This window comes from Pituophis catenifer, unplaced genomic scaffold (assembly GCF_029215685.1).
Source record: "Pituophis catenifer annectens isolate HBS135680 unplaced genomic scaffold, rPitCat1.0.hap2 SCAF_7, whole genome shotgun sequence".
NCBI lineage: Eukaryota > Metazoa > Chordata > Lepidosauria > Squamata > Colubridae > Pituophis > Pituophis catenifer.
Genome location: NW_027256887.1, coordinates 65,254,474 through 65,270,143, shown reverse-complemented (window position 1 = coordinate 65,270,143; position 15,670 = coordinate 65,254,474). Strand labels below are relative to the sequence as shown.

General features: G+C 36.3%; 1 protein-coding gene across 1 annotated transcript in view; it reads left to right on the top strand.

The window, feature by feature from the left end:
* The window catches only part of ISX (intestine specific homeobox), a 30,190-nt gene extending 15,827 nt beyond the window's left edge, over positions 1 to 14,363 (top strand). Inside the window, exons 3-5 of the mRNA XM_070947631.1 lie at positions 10,084 to 10,235; positions 11,797 to 11,907; positions 13,930 to 14,363. Coding sequence (XP_070803732.1) covers positions 10,084 to 10,235; positions 11,797 to 11,907; positions 13,930 to 14,025 — 359 coding nt within the window. The 3' untranslated portion in view covers positions 14,026 to 14,363. The remainder of the gene's footprint in view (positions 1 to 10,083; positions 10,236 to 11,796; positions 11,908 to 13,929) is intronic.
* The last annotated feature ends 1,307 nt before the right edge of the window (positions 14,364 to 15,670 follow it).

Here is a 15,670-nt window from a genome sequence, read left to right as displayed (position 1 = left end):
GAGGTTTTTGGAACTACTTGTGTGTTTTAATGACTCAGGAAGCCTAGGTCACAACAGGATCGGACAAGCTACTATTTCTATAGGCTGTACAGATAATCCTCGACTTACGATCAGAATTGAGCCCAACATTTCAGTTGTTAAGTGAGACATTTGTTATGTGAGTTTTGCCCCAGTTTCTTGCCACAGTTGTTAAGTGAATCACTGCGATTGATAAGTTAATAATATGGTTGTTTAATGAATCTGGCTTCCCCATTGACTTTGCTTGTCAGAAGGCCGCAAAAGGTGATCACATGACCTTAGGACGTAGGAATGGTCATAAGTATGAACCAGTTGCCCAAGCATTTGAGTTTTGACCACATGATCATGAGGCTGCTACAAAGGTCGTAAGTATGAAAAATCTAAGGCCAGATCTAAGCACCCTGTGGGCCACATCTGGCGCCCAGGCCTTAAGTTTGACACCCCTGGTATAGACAATAACAGATATTAAATAGTCCCCTGGCAATGTAATATATGAAGTAGAATTCTGAATAAGTCTATGAAAGATGCTTAGGACACTGTATGGCTAGGATAATAACAATAGTAGCAGGTGTTAAACCTGGAAGTAGAACCTGCAAGAAGCAAACCCTACAGGCAACTAATGCAGAAAGGTTAACTAAGTTATTTTCAGCCATGTCGCTGTAATCTCTCCAGAACTAAATAAAGCTTCTCCATATCAGTTACCATCAAATCTTTGCTTGCAATGCATTCAATCTCTTTTTGGACTCCTACATTATTTTCTTCCATGCTTCATTTGCTTTCATTACACTGGCAGCTCAGCAAGGAACCTTTCAAAACACAGTTAACGTTGAATAGATTTTTCATGAGAGGGATCTCTCTCTCCCCCCCCCCCCCTCTCTCTCTCTCTCACACACACACACACACTTTTTATCATTCACTTTTGTTGTAAGGTTTTTTTAATCATTCAGGGTTTTTTTTAAGTCTGTAAAGCTTTCCTGTTTTTAATGCCAGAGGTTTTTTCTCCTACTTTTCATTGCAGCCATCCGCTTCAGTAATTAAGTGTCTGTGATTGGTGCCTAGGTGAAGGCAGCTTTTGTCTGAAAGGCTTTGGTCTAAAAGAAATTAAACGGAGCCTTTAAACATTCCAGTGTCCTGCTGCTCCATTTCTGCAATGCCCCAATAGATATCAGCAGGAAGCTAAATGTGATGCTTCAGTGGCAGAAGGCTCTAGCCTGAGCCATTTGTATGCATCCAATTAGAACCATTCTCCCAGCTAAACTAATTCTTTAATAAGGGGTGAGAAGCTGATCTGATAAAAATTAGCTACGGTACCATATTCTCAATTCCAAGTCTCTTCATAATCAAATAAATAGACTCTTCAGTTTGTCGGAGAAGCCATATGTCCTCCTTTTGTTCTTTTTCTAATGAACAGGCTATCCTACATTTTCATGAGAAGGCCAATGTTTTCCACATCACTCATGAATCAATGATCAATATCATCATCATCTCTCCAAGTGCCACTTACTCTTTAGATCACCTCTAGGTATAAATTAAATATATTGTGAGGAGACAGACTATTGAGCTGTGCATACTTTGAAAATTATTTGGAAGAAATGCTTCAGATGTCAGATTGGCACATTACTTCTCTGTTATTCAGTAAGGAAACAGCACATTTTGTTATGCCACCATGTATTATTGTAACATGTCCCACTGCTTTAAGAGTCACCTTCTTAAAACAGTGGAATATTTTTTCAGGCTTGCATAGAAGTTGGAAAAAGGATGTAGCTGATCTAAGTAGTAGCGAAGAGGTGCTGGGTTCGTGTTATGCCTGATGTATTTCAAATCATTTTGAAATAGGCATTGTTCTATTAGATCTTGTCCATATAGTTTAAAAAGAAGAAACAGAATTCATACAATTACAGCATGTTCCAACTCCTAAGAGGAGCAACACTTTCAGATGTTTCAAAGATACAAGCAACAAGGACTAATATGTTGCTCTATGCACTCATGGTGTGAAGTAAGAGAGCTTCTTAAAAGTGTCTTCAATTCATAGGCTACATAAAAGAAGGACTTTGGATCTTGCTAAAAATATTGCCCCAACACCACTAAAACTCTTCTTAAAAAATACTTCAAATCACTCAGCAGGATATAATATAATTTTGATATACAGCCATATCAAAAATCTAATAATGTGTTGTAGGCCTCTATTATTGCTAGCTAGAATTACTTTCAAATCTCATATTCAGGAGATAGATAATCACAGGTAACCTGAATGAACTAATTGAAACAGTGAAGTAATATCGTAACAGTTAAACAATTCAGAAACCTCACACAGTTATCCTACAGATTATATTTACACAAAGATATTGGAAGTTTTTCCAATCAGAGCATTGGAAGAAATATCCATCTGGTTCAATTCCAAGCTGGGAGGAAGACACTGGAAATAAAATGGAGGCAGGAGGCTGATTGGAAAGAGAGTCCATTTATTGATGAAGCAGAACCACCAAGCACATGTGATTCTGGGTAACTTACAAAATGGAGTTGGGGGGGTTATACCTTCTTTGGGCTTTGCACTTGAGCTTCCTTTTCCTATGCAAGAACATGTATTCTATTGGCTGTTGTCAGATTCCTATGGGGTCATGTAGGGGGCATAGCTGGCTCTATAGGCAAAAGAGGAAATGCAAATCCTAGATGCTTGTCTGTTTATTGTTTATCTGAGATGGATTTTGGACTGCTCTAGGATGGTGCAATGAAGGAGCTTGTGTTCTGAAAAGGTGTTGGGCAGCTCTTATTGTGGTTAATGGCTTTCATCCTGTTTTGGATCTTGAGGCGCTAATCCTACCATTCTGCCTTTGTTCAGACTTCGCTGCAGGGAGTTTCAAAATATTCTGTCTTGAATGGATTACCAAATCTGCATTTCTAAAAGCTGCTTCCTCAGTTTCTACTTGGGGGCAGGGAGATTGGTGCTGCTTCCTGCCTCTTAAAAACATGTTTCTCCATGTCTCATTTAGGGAAATATTCTGCCTTTTTAATAGTCCTCAAAATATTTCATTCTTCTAGGAGGGAGTAGGTGCTGACTTTCTACAAGAGGATCCACCAGAGCAAACGTTGAAGGGTTTTCCAGCACTCTCCTATATAATTCTAATAGAAACGAGGTAATTACATATAATCCACAAAAGGCTTATGGCTTTTCTACCTTGTAGCCTTCAACTTTTGCTCTGGAAATGAAGTGAAGCCAATTTAAGAAATCCATTTCCAGATTTCAAACTTTTGTTCTGTTTTGACCTCATTGATGGCCTAGTGTTCCATCTAGACCATATTTAACATGATTGATTTGTTGCTACTTTACTCCTAAAAGTGAACACAAAGAAGAAAGAAAACATTACAGTTTTACAATTTTTCCTGTATTCTCGGCTAGAGTGAGTAGTAATCTTGACTGTCAATTTCTCTTGATTTAAAAAAAAAATACAACTTCACATATTCCATCAGGAAATTCCTTCTCCTCCTGGCCCCCTCACAAAAAAAACCCTCCACCAACTTTTCACCATCCCATTGTTGAACTTGTAAATATAATAAATGCCCTTGGAGCAATGACCAATGGCTAGAGGGGAAGAGGCATTCCTGGACAGTGCTCGCTTGCCAGTTGGAGTGGAAGAGGTTGCTTACAATGAAATGAAGAGCAGCAGGAGAACTAGACAGCACTGCTTGAACTGCCACAAGTCAGAAGTTGCTACTTGTGCTGCATAGCAAACGAATATATGCCTTTCAAGGTAGCTTGTGTGAGAACTCTATTGTGCATTTCAACAATGTATATTGTTGTTGTATTAAACACTGGGGAAATGGAAATAATGTGGATGAGAAGTTCACTATAGTATTTCCGGTCCCCATATCTTTTGAAGGTGTAAAGGTTATCTTCATGCCCTAATTCTTCATTTTGAATCTATTCAAAATTTAACAGCGTAATAAAAATGTCTTTTAATGAAGAAACTGGAACCATTGCAAGAAGTTTAACAATCACTTTTTCTAAAAGGACCTCCTCAGGGTTTTTGGTGGGGGTTTTTTTAGTTTTTATTCTAAACACTTCTTTGTATCTTATAAAGAAAGTAAGAATTCTAAGTAATTACATAAAGAAACTTCTAAAAGTAAAAAATGTAGTATCATTTCCCCAGAGCCATATTCGTAAAACCACCATTGCAGTTAACATTTCATAACCCAATAATTTCCATTATTATACTGTGATTTTAAGTGCTGTTGATCTCTTAATATGAGATCTCAAAGTTGCTTGCAAAGATTTGGAGTTGCAAGAAATTGTCACTTTTTAGAGGTGAACACTAATGGAGACTTGCCCCTGTAAATCCAGTTTCTGACATGCAAGTAGTCCTTTTTAGTTACCCACTTGGGACTAGTCATTACACAAAGCAGTCACTAAGTAAAACTGCAACTGTGCTTATAATCTTATTTCAGCTTTTCCTTGCTAAACAGACTTGTAGAGTTCATAAATTCAAGGAGTGGTTGAAAAATTACTTCAACAGAATAACAGAGTTGGAAAAGATCTTGGAAGTCTTCTAGTCCAACACCCAACTCAGGCAAGAAACCCTATACTATTTCAGACAAATGGTTGTCCAATCTCTTCTTAAAAACTTCCAGTGTTGGAGCATTCACAATTTCTGGAACCAAGTTGTTCCACTGATTGTCTAACTGTTCAAGAAATTTATTCTTAGTTCTAAGTTGCTTCTCTCCTTGATTAATTTCCATCCATTACTTCTTTCATCATTGCTTGTTCATCGCAGTCATAACTGTGAATGGTCAGTGTGTGAGGCAGTCACTACCATTGCTGCATGAGGCAGATACTAACAGTCACTGTACAGAACAGTGTATACACCTTCCTCCCTTCTTCCTTTTCTCTCCCTGGAAGTAGAAATATTATTATGATTAAGTTTAATAAAAAATACACTTTTTCACTTTCTTACCAGCATGTTCTTGATTAGCTTTGGGTAACTACAGCAGCTGCAATTTCATTTACAGCTGAAATCAAAGCCAGTCCATTCAGTCTCTGTTGGTTTACAGCTGACCTCAGGTTATTTTATTATTATAATCTGAGTGATCCATTTAAAAAAAAAAAAACTGCTCAGCAGGGCAGGTACTCAAATTCCTTGTATTGTTGTTGCTGCTGTGACCTTGTATAGAGAAAAATTTTTGTAGAATCAAATATATGAGGAGAGGTATTTATAAGAAGACAAGATTGTTTTAGATCTTATGAGAGAGCAGGGAGAACTAACTATTCTCGAGACAAATCTGTTCTCTGATATGTTTGGTGATGGAACAATCTGACCCTTATGTTATGAAGTTGGAAGAACAGAATAGAATAGTTGGGAGAGACCTTGGAGGTCTTCTAGTCTAAAGCCCTGCTCAGGCAGGAAACCCTATACCATTTTAGACAAATGGTTATCCAACATCTTCTTTAAAACTTCCAGTGTTGGAGAATTCACAACTTCTGGCGGCAAGTTGTTCCACTGTTCTGTCAGAAAAATTCTTCTTAATTCTAGGTTGCTTCTCTCCTTGATTAGTTTCCATCCATTGCTTCTTGTCCTGGTCTCAGGTGTTTTGGAGAATAGCTTGACTCCCTCTTCTTTGTGGCAGCCCCTGAGATATTGAAACACGGGAAAATTGTTGTAATGATTGTTAAAACTTTTTAAATTAAAAAAAAAACCTGCAGAAACTTGTCCAAGCAATAATCAAGAATCAATAGTGACTCAAAAGAACAACAACAAAACCTGTATTAAAAATTGGCTGCAGGAGACATAGGAGGCAGATGTCTTATATATGAAGCACCATTTCAGCCACCCAGGGTAGCTGAGTGTAGTATACCTCTCTCCCTCCATCTCTGAACACCAATAAAGTTCCCTCTCAAATCAGAATGCCAGACATCCATTCCTATGATCAAGGCTAAATTCCCTCAGGGTTGCATCAAGAAATTACATGACACCCAGAGTACATTGAAAACTGAAGCCTTTCGTTTTGCTACTGAAAAGTGGTGCAAGTAGGATAAAGCCTTGGCATTGAAATCTTATCACTATTCCAGTCAAAAGTGACCGGAATAGTAATAAGAGATAATAGGTAGGAAATGTTAACAATGCATGTGTTAATAAAGAGAAATCCATTGAATTCGGCTACTAGTTCATATGGTCAAAAATATACATATGCTGCCCTCTTTCACTGTTGTTTTCCACCATCTGTTTTTTTTTTAATTTTTTTTTTATTTGATTTATATACCGCCCTTCTCCGGAGACTCAGGGCAACTTACAATGCGTTAAGCAATAGCCTTCATACTTTTGTATATTTTATACAAAATCAGCTTATTGCCCCCACAACTGGGTCCTCAATTTACCTACCTTAGAAAGGATGGAAGGCTGAGTCAACCTTGAGCCTGGGGAGATTCAAACTTGCAGTAATTGCAGGCAGCTGAATGTTAATAACAGGCTATTAGTCTGCTGCGCCACCAGGCATTGTACTGAGAACATACATTTCTGTAAAGTTTTGATCTAAAATGACATGGCTGCATCACTGCTTGAAACTGATTACTCAGAATGAATGCAGCTGGTAAATAGAAGTCTGTGTGGTGTTTGGTTAACAGTAAACATGACTGATTGTGGGACGCAGTGGCTCAGTGGCTAAGATGCTGAGCTTGTCAATCAAAAGGTTGGCAGCTCAGGGTTTCAAATCCCTAGTGTCACATAACGGAGTGAGCTCCTGTTACTTGTCCCAGCTTCTGCCAACCTAGCAGTTTGAAAGCAGGTTAAAAAATGCAAGTAGAAAAATAAGGACCACCTTTGGTGGGAAGGTAACAGCATTCCATGTGTCTTTGGTGTTTAGTCATGCTGGCCACATGACCACAGAGACGTCTTCAGACAGCACTGGCTCTTCAGCTTTGAAACGGAGATGAGCACCACCCCTAGAGTCAGGAATGACTAGCTCATATGTGCAAGGGGAACCTTTACCTTTACCTTTATTAAACATGACTGATGCAGGCAGCCCACTCTTTCTCAATACCTATCCCCTATAAAACTACTGGCAATTGGATGTTCTCTGTAAACAAATTTGAATCCTTATAGATCTTCTCAAAAAAACCCAATTAATTCTCTCTTGGATTCCTGCTATTGGTCCCATACATGAATACCCAACAATGTCTTTCCTTCCTACAATACAAAAGCATATTAGTTAAATGATATAAATTAAGCTTTTCTTCTAAAACAATTTCTTTCAGTAATGTTACAGCTTCAGGATTATTGCTTTTAATGTGTACACAAGGAACACTTGCTCAGTTTTTAACCACCGAATCATTTTCTTTCTTTCTTTCTTTCTTTCTTTCTTTCTTTCTTTCTTTCTTTCTTTCTTTCTTTCTTTCTTTCTTTCTTTCTAAAAAATATTTATATAACTGCTCAATTCTGCCTAATTCTGGGTAACTCTAAAAAACAATAAAACTGATACAGCAAACAATAATAAAACAGTAAAATCAGTAAAAGATAACAGATAATTAAACAACATTCTGTACCCTTGGAATCCTGCATAGCAGGCTCTATTGCCCTCCTTCTATATTATGTACCTAAACAATCCTATCCCTCAGTAAAAAGGCAGGTCTTAAGAATCCTCCCAAAGGCTAGAAGTGGGGGCTGTTAAATGCTGCCATAATGCTAGCAAGACTTAACATTACTAACAGTCAAGACTGACAGTCTTGGAAGTTGTCAGGGGAGAAGTATCTAACGACTTGTACTTTGATATATTAAAGGTTCAAGGCTTTGAGATGGAGCTTCCTAGTAATGGGTTGTATTTATTCATTCATTCAATCAATCAATCTGACTCCTTATTCTTTGCTAAGATCGTAATGACAGCATAGATCAAGACAGATGTACCTCTTTCTACCCAACTGATTATATATTTAATCCTATGCTGAAAAGATTGTTGTCACCAATTATCTTCAATTCTGTATTATCACAATGTATCATATCCAGCCTGTTTGTTTTGAAGTCTGTTATTTTGTAAAATCATACACATTAGATAACTGTAGATACCACTTTTTATCTTAATAATTAGATAACTGAAGATAGATCTATGAAAGATTTATGAAAGTGTACCTGACAAAATGATTAAAAGTAAAATTCATATTAGGCGTCATTAGAAAACAAATGAAATATATTCTTTTCTAACAAATTGTAGACCAGCTACATGGTCTGCCTGCTTCCCTGAACTGATCTTCCAGAAGAGTCCCTTGTTTCTTCCAGAGCTTTATGTCATTTCTTGTATTTATTGATGCCTTTGATTTCTATAGCTGCCCATTTCTATAAGTGACTTGGGCAATGTATATCATATAAACAATTAAAAGAACTAAAACAGTAATGTGTGTGTGTGTGTGTGTGTGTGTGTGTGTGTGTGTGTGTGTGTTTTCTGAGGTTTTCGTGGGTGTTTGTATATAGGTCTTTGGTTATTCGGGTTTTCTTCCGCATAAAATTGGAGGTGTCTTGGCAACGTTTCGACGAAGTCTCATTCGTCATCTTCAGGCTGGTGTTTTATGTGGGAGAAAACCCGAATAACCAAAGACCTACATATATATGCTATTATGAATGAATGCAATAATTTCGGGTTAATATTATTCATACTTTTCTCCCCATTCTAAGACTATGTGTGAAAGCTAGAGTGAGGTCACAGTAGGAACAACCCCAACTGCACTATTTGTCCCATTGCCTACTTCCCCAAAATCTTTGAATGAAGTACAGGCTTTTCCAAAACAAATTAGAGCAAATAAAGCTACTTGTGCATTGTAATTTACAATTGTGCTGGATCTCAATCTTATGGGCTTTCTTGAAGCATAGAATATACGGTTTGGAAAGAATCTTGGAAATTGTCTTCCCCAAGTCTTCCCCAATTCTCTACCTAGTGCAGAAATACATTTCTGACAGATGGCCATTAACACTTCCAATGGAGAATGCACTAAAGGAGTTGGTCCTATTGTTGGATAGCTTTTACCACCATGCTACTTGTCTTTCTTTTTATTTGTAAGCTGCCCAGACCACTTAAGGAGTCTGACCATCTTGACATTAGAACTGGAAATTGGCCTACTTCCCTGTAATTCAAACCCTACTTTCTCTAAATAACAGCTTTAAATAGTTCTGCAGATGTTCTACATGTTAGTCTTCATGTACTTGATTATAGCTATCAGGCCTCACCTTCTTTAGATTAATCATTAATAATGCCTCAAATCACTTCTATTTTTTTTTCTTATCCAGGTCCCTTGGTTACTCTACTCTGATCAGGTTCTAGTCTGCCAATGTCCTTATTAAATATTGCACCCAGATCTGGAAACAATATTCTCGTTGCTGTCTGACCAATCCAGAACAGAGAGGAATAACAACTTGTTTCTGATCAACGATTGATCATGCATAGAAACCAGGGGTGAAATGCTACCAGTTCAGACCAGTTCGAGCGAACTGGTAGTAATAAAAGCTACTGGTTCAGGCGAACTGGTAGTAAAAAAATGCTACCGGTTCGGACGAACTGGTATTTCTGACGATCAGCTGTGCCACTCGATTTATATTTGCTAGAAAGCAGGAAATCCTGCTTTCTAGTGAATCTAAATCGCGCGGCACAGCTGTTCCCACCCTCACTATTCTATTTACCTAAGGCTTCTTAAGCCTCCTTTTTCAGTACTGTGCGATAGCGCCTGTGGTGTGCCTGTGTGCAAAGCACGCATTTGGTGCACACTATGCATGTGCATGCATTACCGGTAGCAAAGTGAACCTGTAGCAGACCTCGTAACATTTCACCACTGATAGAAACCTCTTTGCATTCATCATAATGCGATGGGTCAGGCCTGATGGCAGCATTGTTTAGACCTGGATTTATCTCTCAGTCTCACCTACAAAACTAAACTCTCAGGATTTGTGCAGGCATTCTGAAACAGAATGGGAGGCAGATATGGTGAATCTATCAAAAAATACTTGAAATATACCTGGTTCTTCTGAATCCTTTAGATTTCCTCTCTGTATTAAAGGATTCTTTTTCTTTTAAAATCTGTGGTGTCTTTTTGTACAGATGACAAGAAAATGAAGCGTAGAATTAGGACCACATTCACAGCAGAGCAGCTCAAGGAATTGGAGAGAATCTTCCAAGCTACACACTATCCAGATATCAACATCCGCAACCAGCTGGCAGCTAAAATTAATCTTCCAGAAACCAGAATTCAGGTAACTTCTGGTTCCTTCTAATGTAGAACAAATGCAGCTGGATGATGAATAGTTATTGATATTGATAAATTAACAAAAGTGTAAAACTGATAAGTACCAGTCAGATTACAACAAACTTTATAACACAATATATACTTCCCTGTCACTAATCTAGAAAAGAGTTGAGTTTATGAAAGATTCTGAAGATAGTTGTATGCAGTAATGTCAATAAATTAAATATAAGCCAGTTATCATACATCAGAGAACTCTATTTTTGTTGCTATTGAAGCTTGAAAAGTAAATTCTCTGTAACAAAAATTGATTTCCCAATAAACAATTGCCACTTTTGTGTATTTGTAACTGAATTCATTTCCTTGAAGTGAGGTTTTATTTAGTTGCAAAGCAATGAACTTCATAAAATAACAATGTTTTCTACTTTTAGATGAGTTTGGAAATTTAACCACATAGAATTTCCTCAGAAAATTGTTAACATGCCAAACCAATCCCAATTTTACAGTTACTGAAAGCAAAGCAAAGTAAAAAAACATATTACACAGTTATTGATTTGTAAGTTCTTAAATCAGATTTTAAAAATACATCTTTTGGTCTTTGTTAAATGGTCAGATAAAACAAAGTATCATTTCAGTAGTAGTATTTTTCTATTCTTGTATAAAATGTAGGAAAGTTGTGGGTTGTTAAACACCATTATTTAATCACATTTAATCTTTGTGTACTTTTTTTAGCTGTACATATGCACTCATTCTAAGCTTCATCCACAAAATTCCTCAAGAATAAAATAAGTTTAGCAGGTGAATTAAATGTCAGGAAAAATGAATTTGCTCTGCTTTTAAAAAAAATATTTATTTATTTGGTTTGTGTGCTGCCCAATTAATCTAGACGCAACTATGGGCAGCTTACAAACATTAAAAACAAGTAACCATTAAAACAGTAAATAATAATAATTTACTATTGAAAAATGGGGAAAAGAAGCATGAGGTACACAGAGAGAGGTAAGATCTTATCTTAATCTCCAGACTGGTGCATTCCTGTTGGGGCTTCAGGCCCTCATGGAAGATCAGGTGAATGGGTGTGTTCTCACCTGGGAAGGGTACAATGTTCTAAAGGGCAGAAGCCACAGCAGAAAAGACTCTTCACCTGGACTCTGCCAGCCAAAATTCCTTGACCAATGGGCTCTGCATCCTGCCCTTCCTGCTGACACGGGTGAGGCAGGCAAATCCTATTTCTTAGAATATTTTAATTTCAATCTCAGAATTCTGAATAAAATTAGAATTCCAAATTCCAATTAAAATTTGAAATCAGAATTCAAAACACTAAGTTTTGATTGGATGTATCAGTATGTTTAATATAAAAATATAAAAATTATATAATATACAAATTACTGAAAATATATTATAAGCCAACTGTCAGATACTGTAAAATGCCTATTTTTATATTTCTGGTATCTTAGGGCAAATCAGAAATTATTGCTTTCCTTAAACATTTCTCCTAACAAATAGAAGCAGCAATAATAGTAATAGTCATTAATAAAATTTTAAAAATTTAATTTTTGTTTTTTACATAGGTTTGGTTCCAAAATCAACGAGCAAAGTGGAGGAAACATGAACGATTTAGCAATTTTGCAGGTCTGCAGCATCAGGCTGAAGCTGGTTTTATTTCAGTCCCAAAGCCAAAAGTAAGTGTGGGTTTCTCTATTCATTTGTAATTTTAAAAAAGCAGTTCTATGAAATGAAACATTCTCTAAATATACTAATCAATAATACCAAATAAAAGATATACAAAGTGCAAAAATTCAAAAACATAAATTAGACAGAAAATACTAACCAAATTTTTTTAAAAAAAGAAAAAGAAATTACAATAAATAGGCAATTTATTTTTTACTTATTGGTTTTATATCCTGGCCATTTTGATATCCAAAGTGACTCTGAGTGGCTTACTGGGTAATAAAAATACAAATATAAAAAGAATTATAAATATAAGAACAATTAAAGAATTAAATAAAGACTAAAAAGCAAAGGCTCAAATACAGCATGGTAGCTTTCTTTGTCACTGTACCAACCACTTCTAACCTAAAGCATGTCCATTAAGGCGGCACGTCAACCAACAATTAAGGAATATTCCATTTTAATCAACAAAGTAAAGCTTAACTATGTTGACTCAAATATTTATCATTGTTTGATAGACAGCCAGTTTAAAAGATGAGGGGACACATGTTTCTTCGAATCAGCCATTAACATCCAGGGATACTACTGTACTCTCTTTTAAAGAAAAGAATTATAATCCCTTTGTGACAATCCAAGTGGTATAAATACAAAGTTACTAATAAATTGTTAGATTACAATTAAAAATCCACTGGTGCCTTTAAATTTGATATTTATTCTCTTATCTAACCCTTAATTGCATTAAGAACATTAAACCAATATTCAGCCACAAGTGGAAATGCTAAAATCATAAATGTTAATATGCCTTCAAATTTATTATTATTCCAATATATGAGTAATACTGTATAGAAATATAGATAGCCACCCCTTTTGAACATCCACTTTTATGTCTAGGAAGACCTGACTAATATTTCCTATGAATTCGATCCAAACTGAGAAGTTTACAAATATTCTGACTGACTTTTCTGAGATTTGAGCCATGGTATATTATTTTGTAGCCTCTCAAAATGTGTACATATGTAACTGGCACCAAGATGTTTTAAATCTAAAGCATTATCCCCCTTTCAACTAGTTTTAGCCCCCCCCCCCCCAACCCCAAAGTTTATCTGATATTTTTAAATAATATCCCAGAGTCAATTTTTCATGAAAACCAGGATTCAGTTTAGGCCTTTCTTCAACCCACCCAGATGCTAATGGGCTGGCAGCTTCATTTCTGGTGCCTGCTAGATTCTATGTACTCACCTTTACCTTTAATTTCAAAACTTAATGATAAATAAATTAATAGGAAGTTGACCTGCAAAGTAAATTGCTATTTTCTAGCACCAATCCTATTTCCAAGAATGCCCTTGTGTCCCACATAACCTAACAAGTATGCTTAGACAATAGACATGAGGATTGCTGTAGTCCAGTGCTATGTTTAAAAATAAGTCCAGTTGCCTAGAAAAAAGATTACAATTCACATTTTACTGTGTGGTGATTTTGTAACAAGCCATCCTGATTATGACAGCCATTTGAGGAAGAATTAATGCAGTGATTTTAAAAGGATAATAGTATTTAAAATTCCTAAACTGTCCAATGCCCTAAAACATTTGCCTATCCTTTAAATCAGATACCTTGAACATCCTAACCTTTATTTTCTTGTGCCAATATAGCAGTAGTTAAAATTTAGGGACACATTCAAGTTCCCTCATTTCCTTCCTATTTGGGGGTGGGGGTGGGGGAGTCATTAATCTTTCCCTTTTCCAGGGTTTGCCATAGTTCGGAATAGGTGTCCATCATCACCAACTATGGTTAATGCAAACTAAACACTGGAATCTGCCAGCAGATAATGATTTTATATTAGCAGCTTTGATACCTAACTTCCCATAAAATTTTCACTTTATTTTTTTTTCTTACTTTATATCAGTTTGTATTTTTTATCTTGCTTTAAAAACTGTAATAAAATTCGATTTATTATTATTGTACATATTGATCATATTTTATATAATTTTGCCTTTCTAATTCCTCTTTCATTCATTCTTTTTATCTTATAATAGGACCTTTTCATGATGCCCAGCAACAGCCTTTCTGGTATCACCCCTCCTTCAGGATACTATTACACACTGATCCAAGAGCATTCCATGCGCGCCTAACTATCAGACCTGCTATCTTGGGCCCCATTGCCATGGACTCTTTAGCATTTTCAAAATCATCTCTAATTATTGACTGTCTTCCTCCTTATACCGTTCACCCTCTGTTCCTGAACCAGCAATGGGGTGTGCCACTATCACTTTCACCGAATAGAGGATGAATTGAAGCAATGTCTGGTTCTTCTAAACCAGGGGTGTCAAACTGGCAGCCCATGGGCCAGATGCATCACACACAGGCCACGCCCACCCCAGCTGCATGAAAGGGAAAAAGTTGTGATATGTCACATGATGGCAATGTGACCCAGCAAGTTTGATACCCATGTTCTAAACAGATGCCTTCACTGAACCAGTATTATGTAGTAAGTAGTTGTGGGAATCAGAATAATTCCCATGGCTATGATATTTACAGCTTTATTAGAATCTGGTTAGAATCTCAGCTTATCTTCATTGAAATGATTGTAAAGAAGTACCAAGTGGTGCTCCTTAAAAGAAATATAAGTGGAATATTAAAACAACTGTAGACAAAAATTATCCTTAAAATATAGAGCTAAAAAGCTTCATGTTGGCTTTGAACAATGAATAGAACTAGGTGTAAATCAGTGGTCCTCAACTTTTTTCACTCCTGGTGTAAATGATAAGGCAATTTTTCATCAACGTTCAACAAGTCAGTGTTAATTATACTCTGCTTGAAACAATATACATTCTCTGATAACAAACTGTTGTATTGCATCCTCTATGGAAGAGCTAAGACCTTAAGTGACCAACAATTGCAAAGTAGGAGTGATCAGTTTTTAATTGGCCGGTAGCATATTCTATTCTTCTCTGCAGGGAAAGTTGTTGCATTTTAATTGATCAGATTGGCCTCTCTAAACTGTATTAAGCCATTCATTCTGCATCTTTTGACATTAGCTGTATTTTTGACGAGGTATACAAAAATTAAGACTAGGGTTAGAAACACCAAATATAGCTTTTAATTATTTTTTTTACCTTTGAAGAATGGGATTGGGTGTTTGCTTTATTATTTTTCAAGTCTGTAATAATGAATTATAGATTAATGTATTAGATGGCATGTGTGGGAGACAGACAGAACGAGAAACAGTGAATTATATTGGATGAAATATTGGTTTGGTCTCTTAAGGGATTTCTTTAAATGATTAAAACATTTATGAGGGAAAACACTTTAGTTTTTTTTTTTTTTAATGATGAAGAAAAGAACCCAGGAGCCACAAGTTGTGGGGGTAGAAGCCATAATGAAGATAAAGTACTGGAAAAACTATTTGAATTTATCTAGAACTCAGCATGTATAAGTCAAACATGTCTGTGCACTTTTATAGAATTTAGGAAGCTGGCTTATATTAAATCACACCAATGGTCTTTTACATTCAGCACTGCACATAGAGGGAACGAAGAACATATGGGCTTTTATATGAGTTGAAAGAATCCAGTTTTATCTCTAACAGCATAGCTGATTTGCACATCATATGCATATTATTTATTCATTCATTTGATTTGTGTGGCCACTCACCTTTTGCCTCCTCCAAATAGAATCACAATTGGCACACCAGCTGAAATTACATAAATTCTCCATTTACCATGGTCTGCATTACAAGCAGTTGTTATGAATCTAAGAGTATCCCGAGTGATAGGT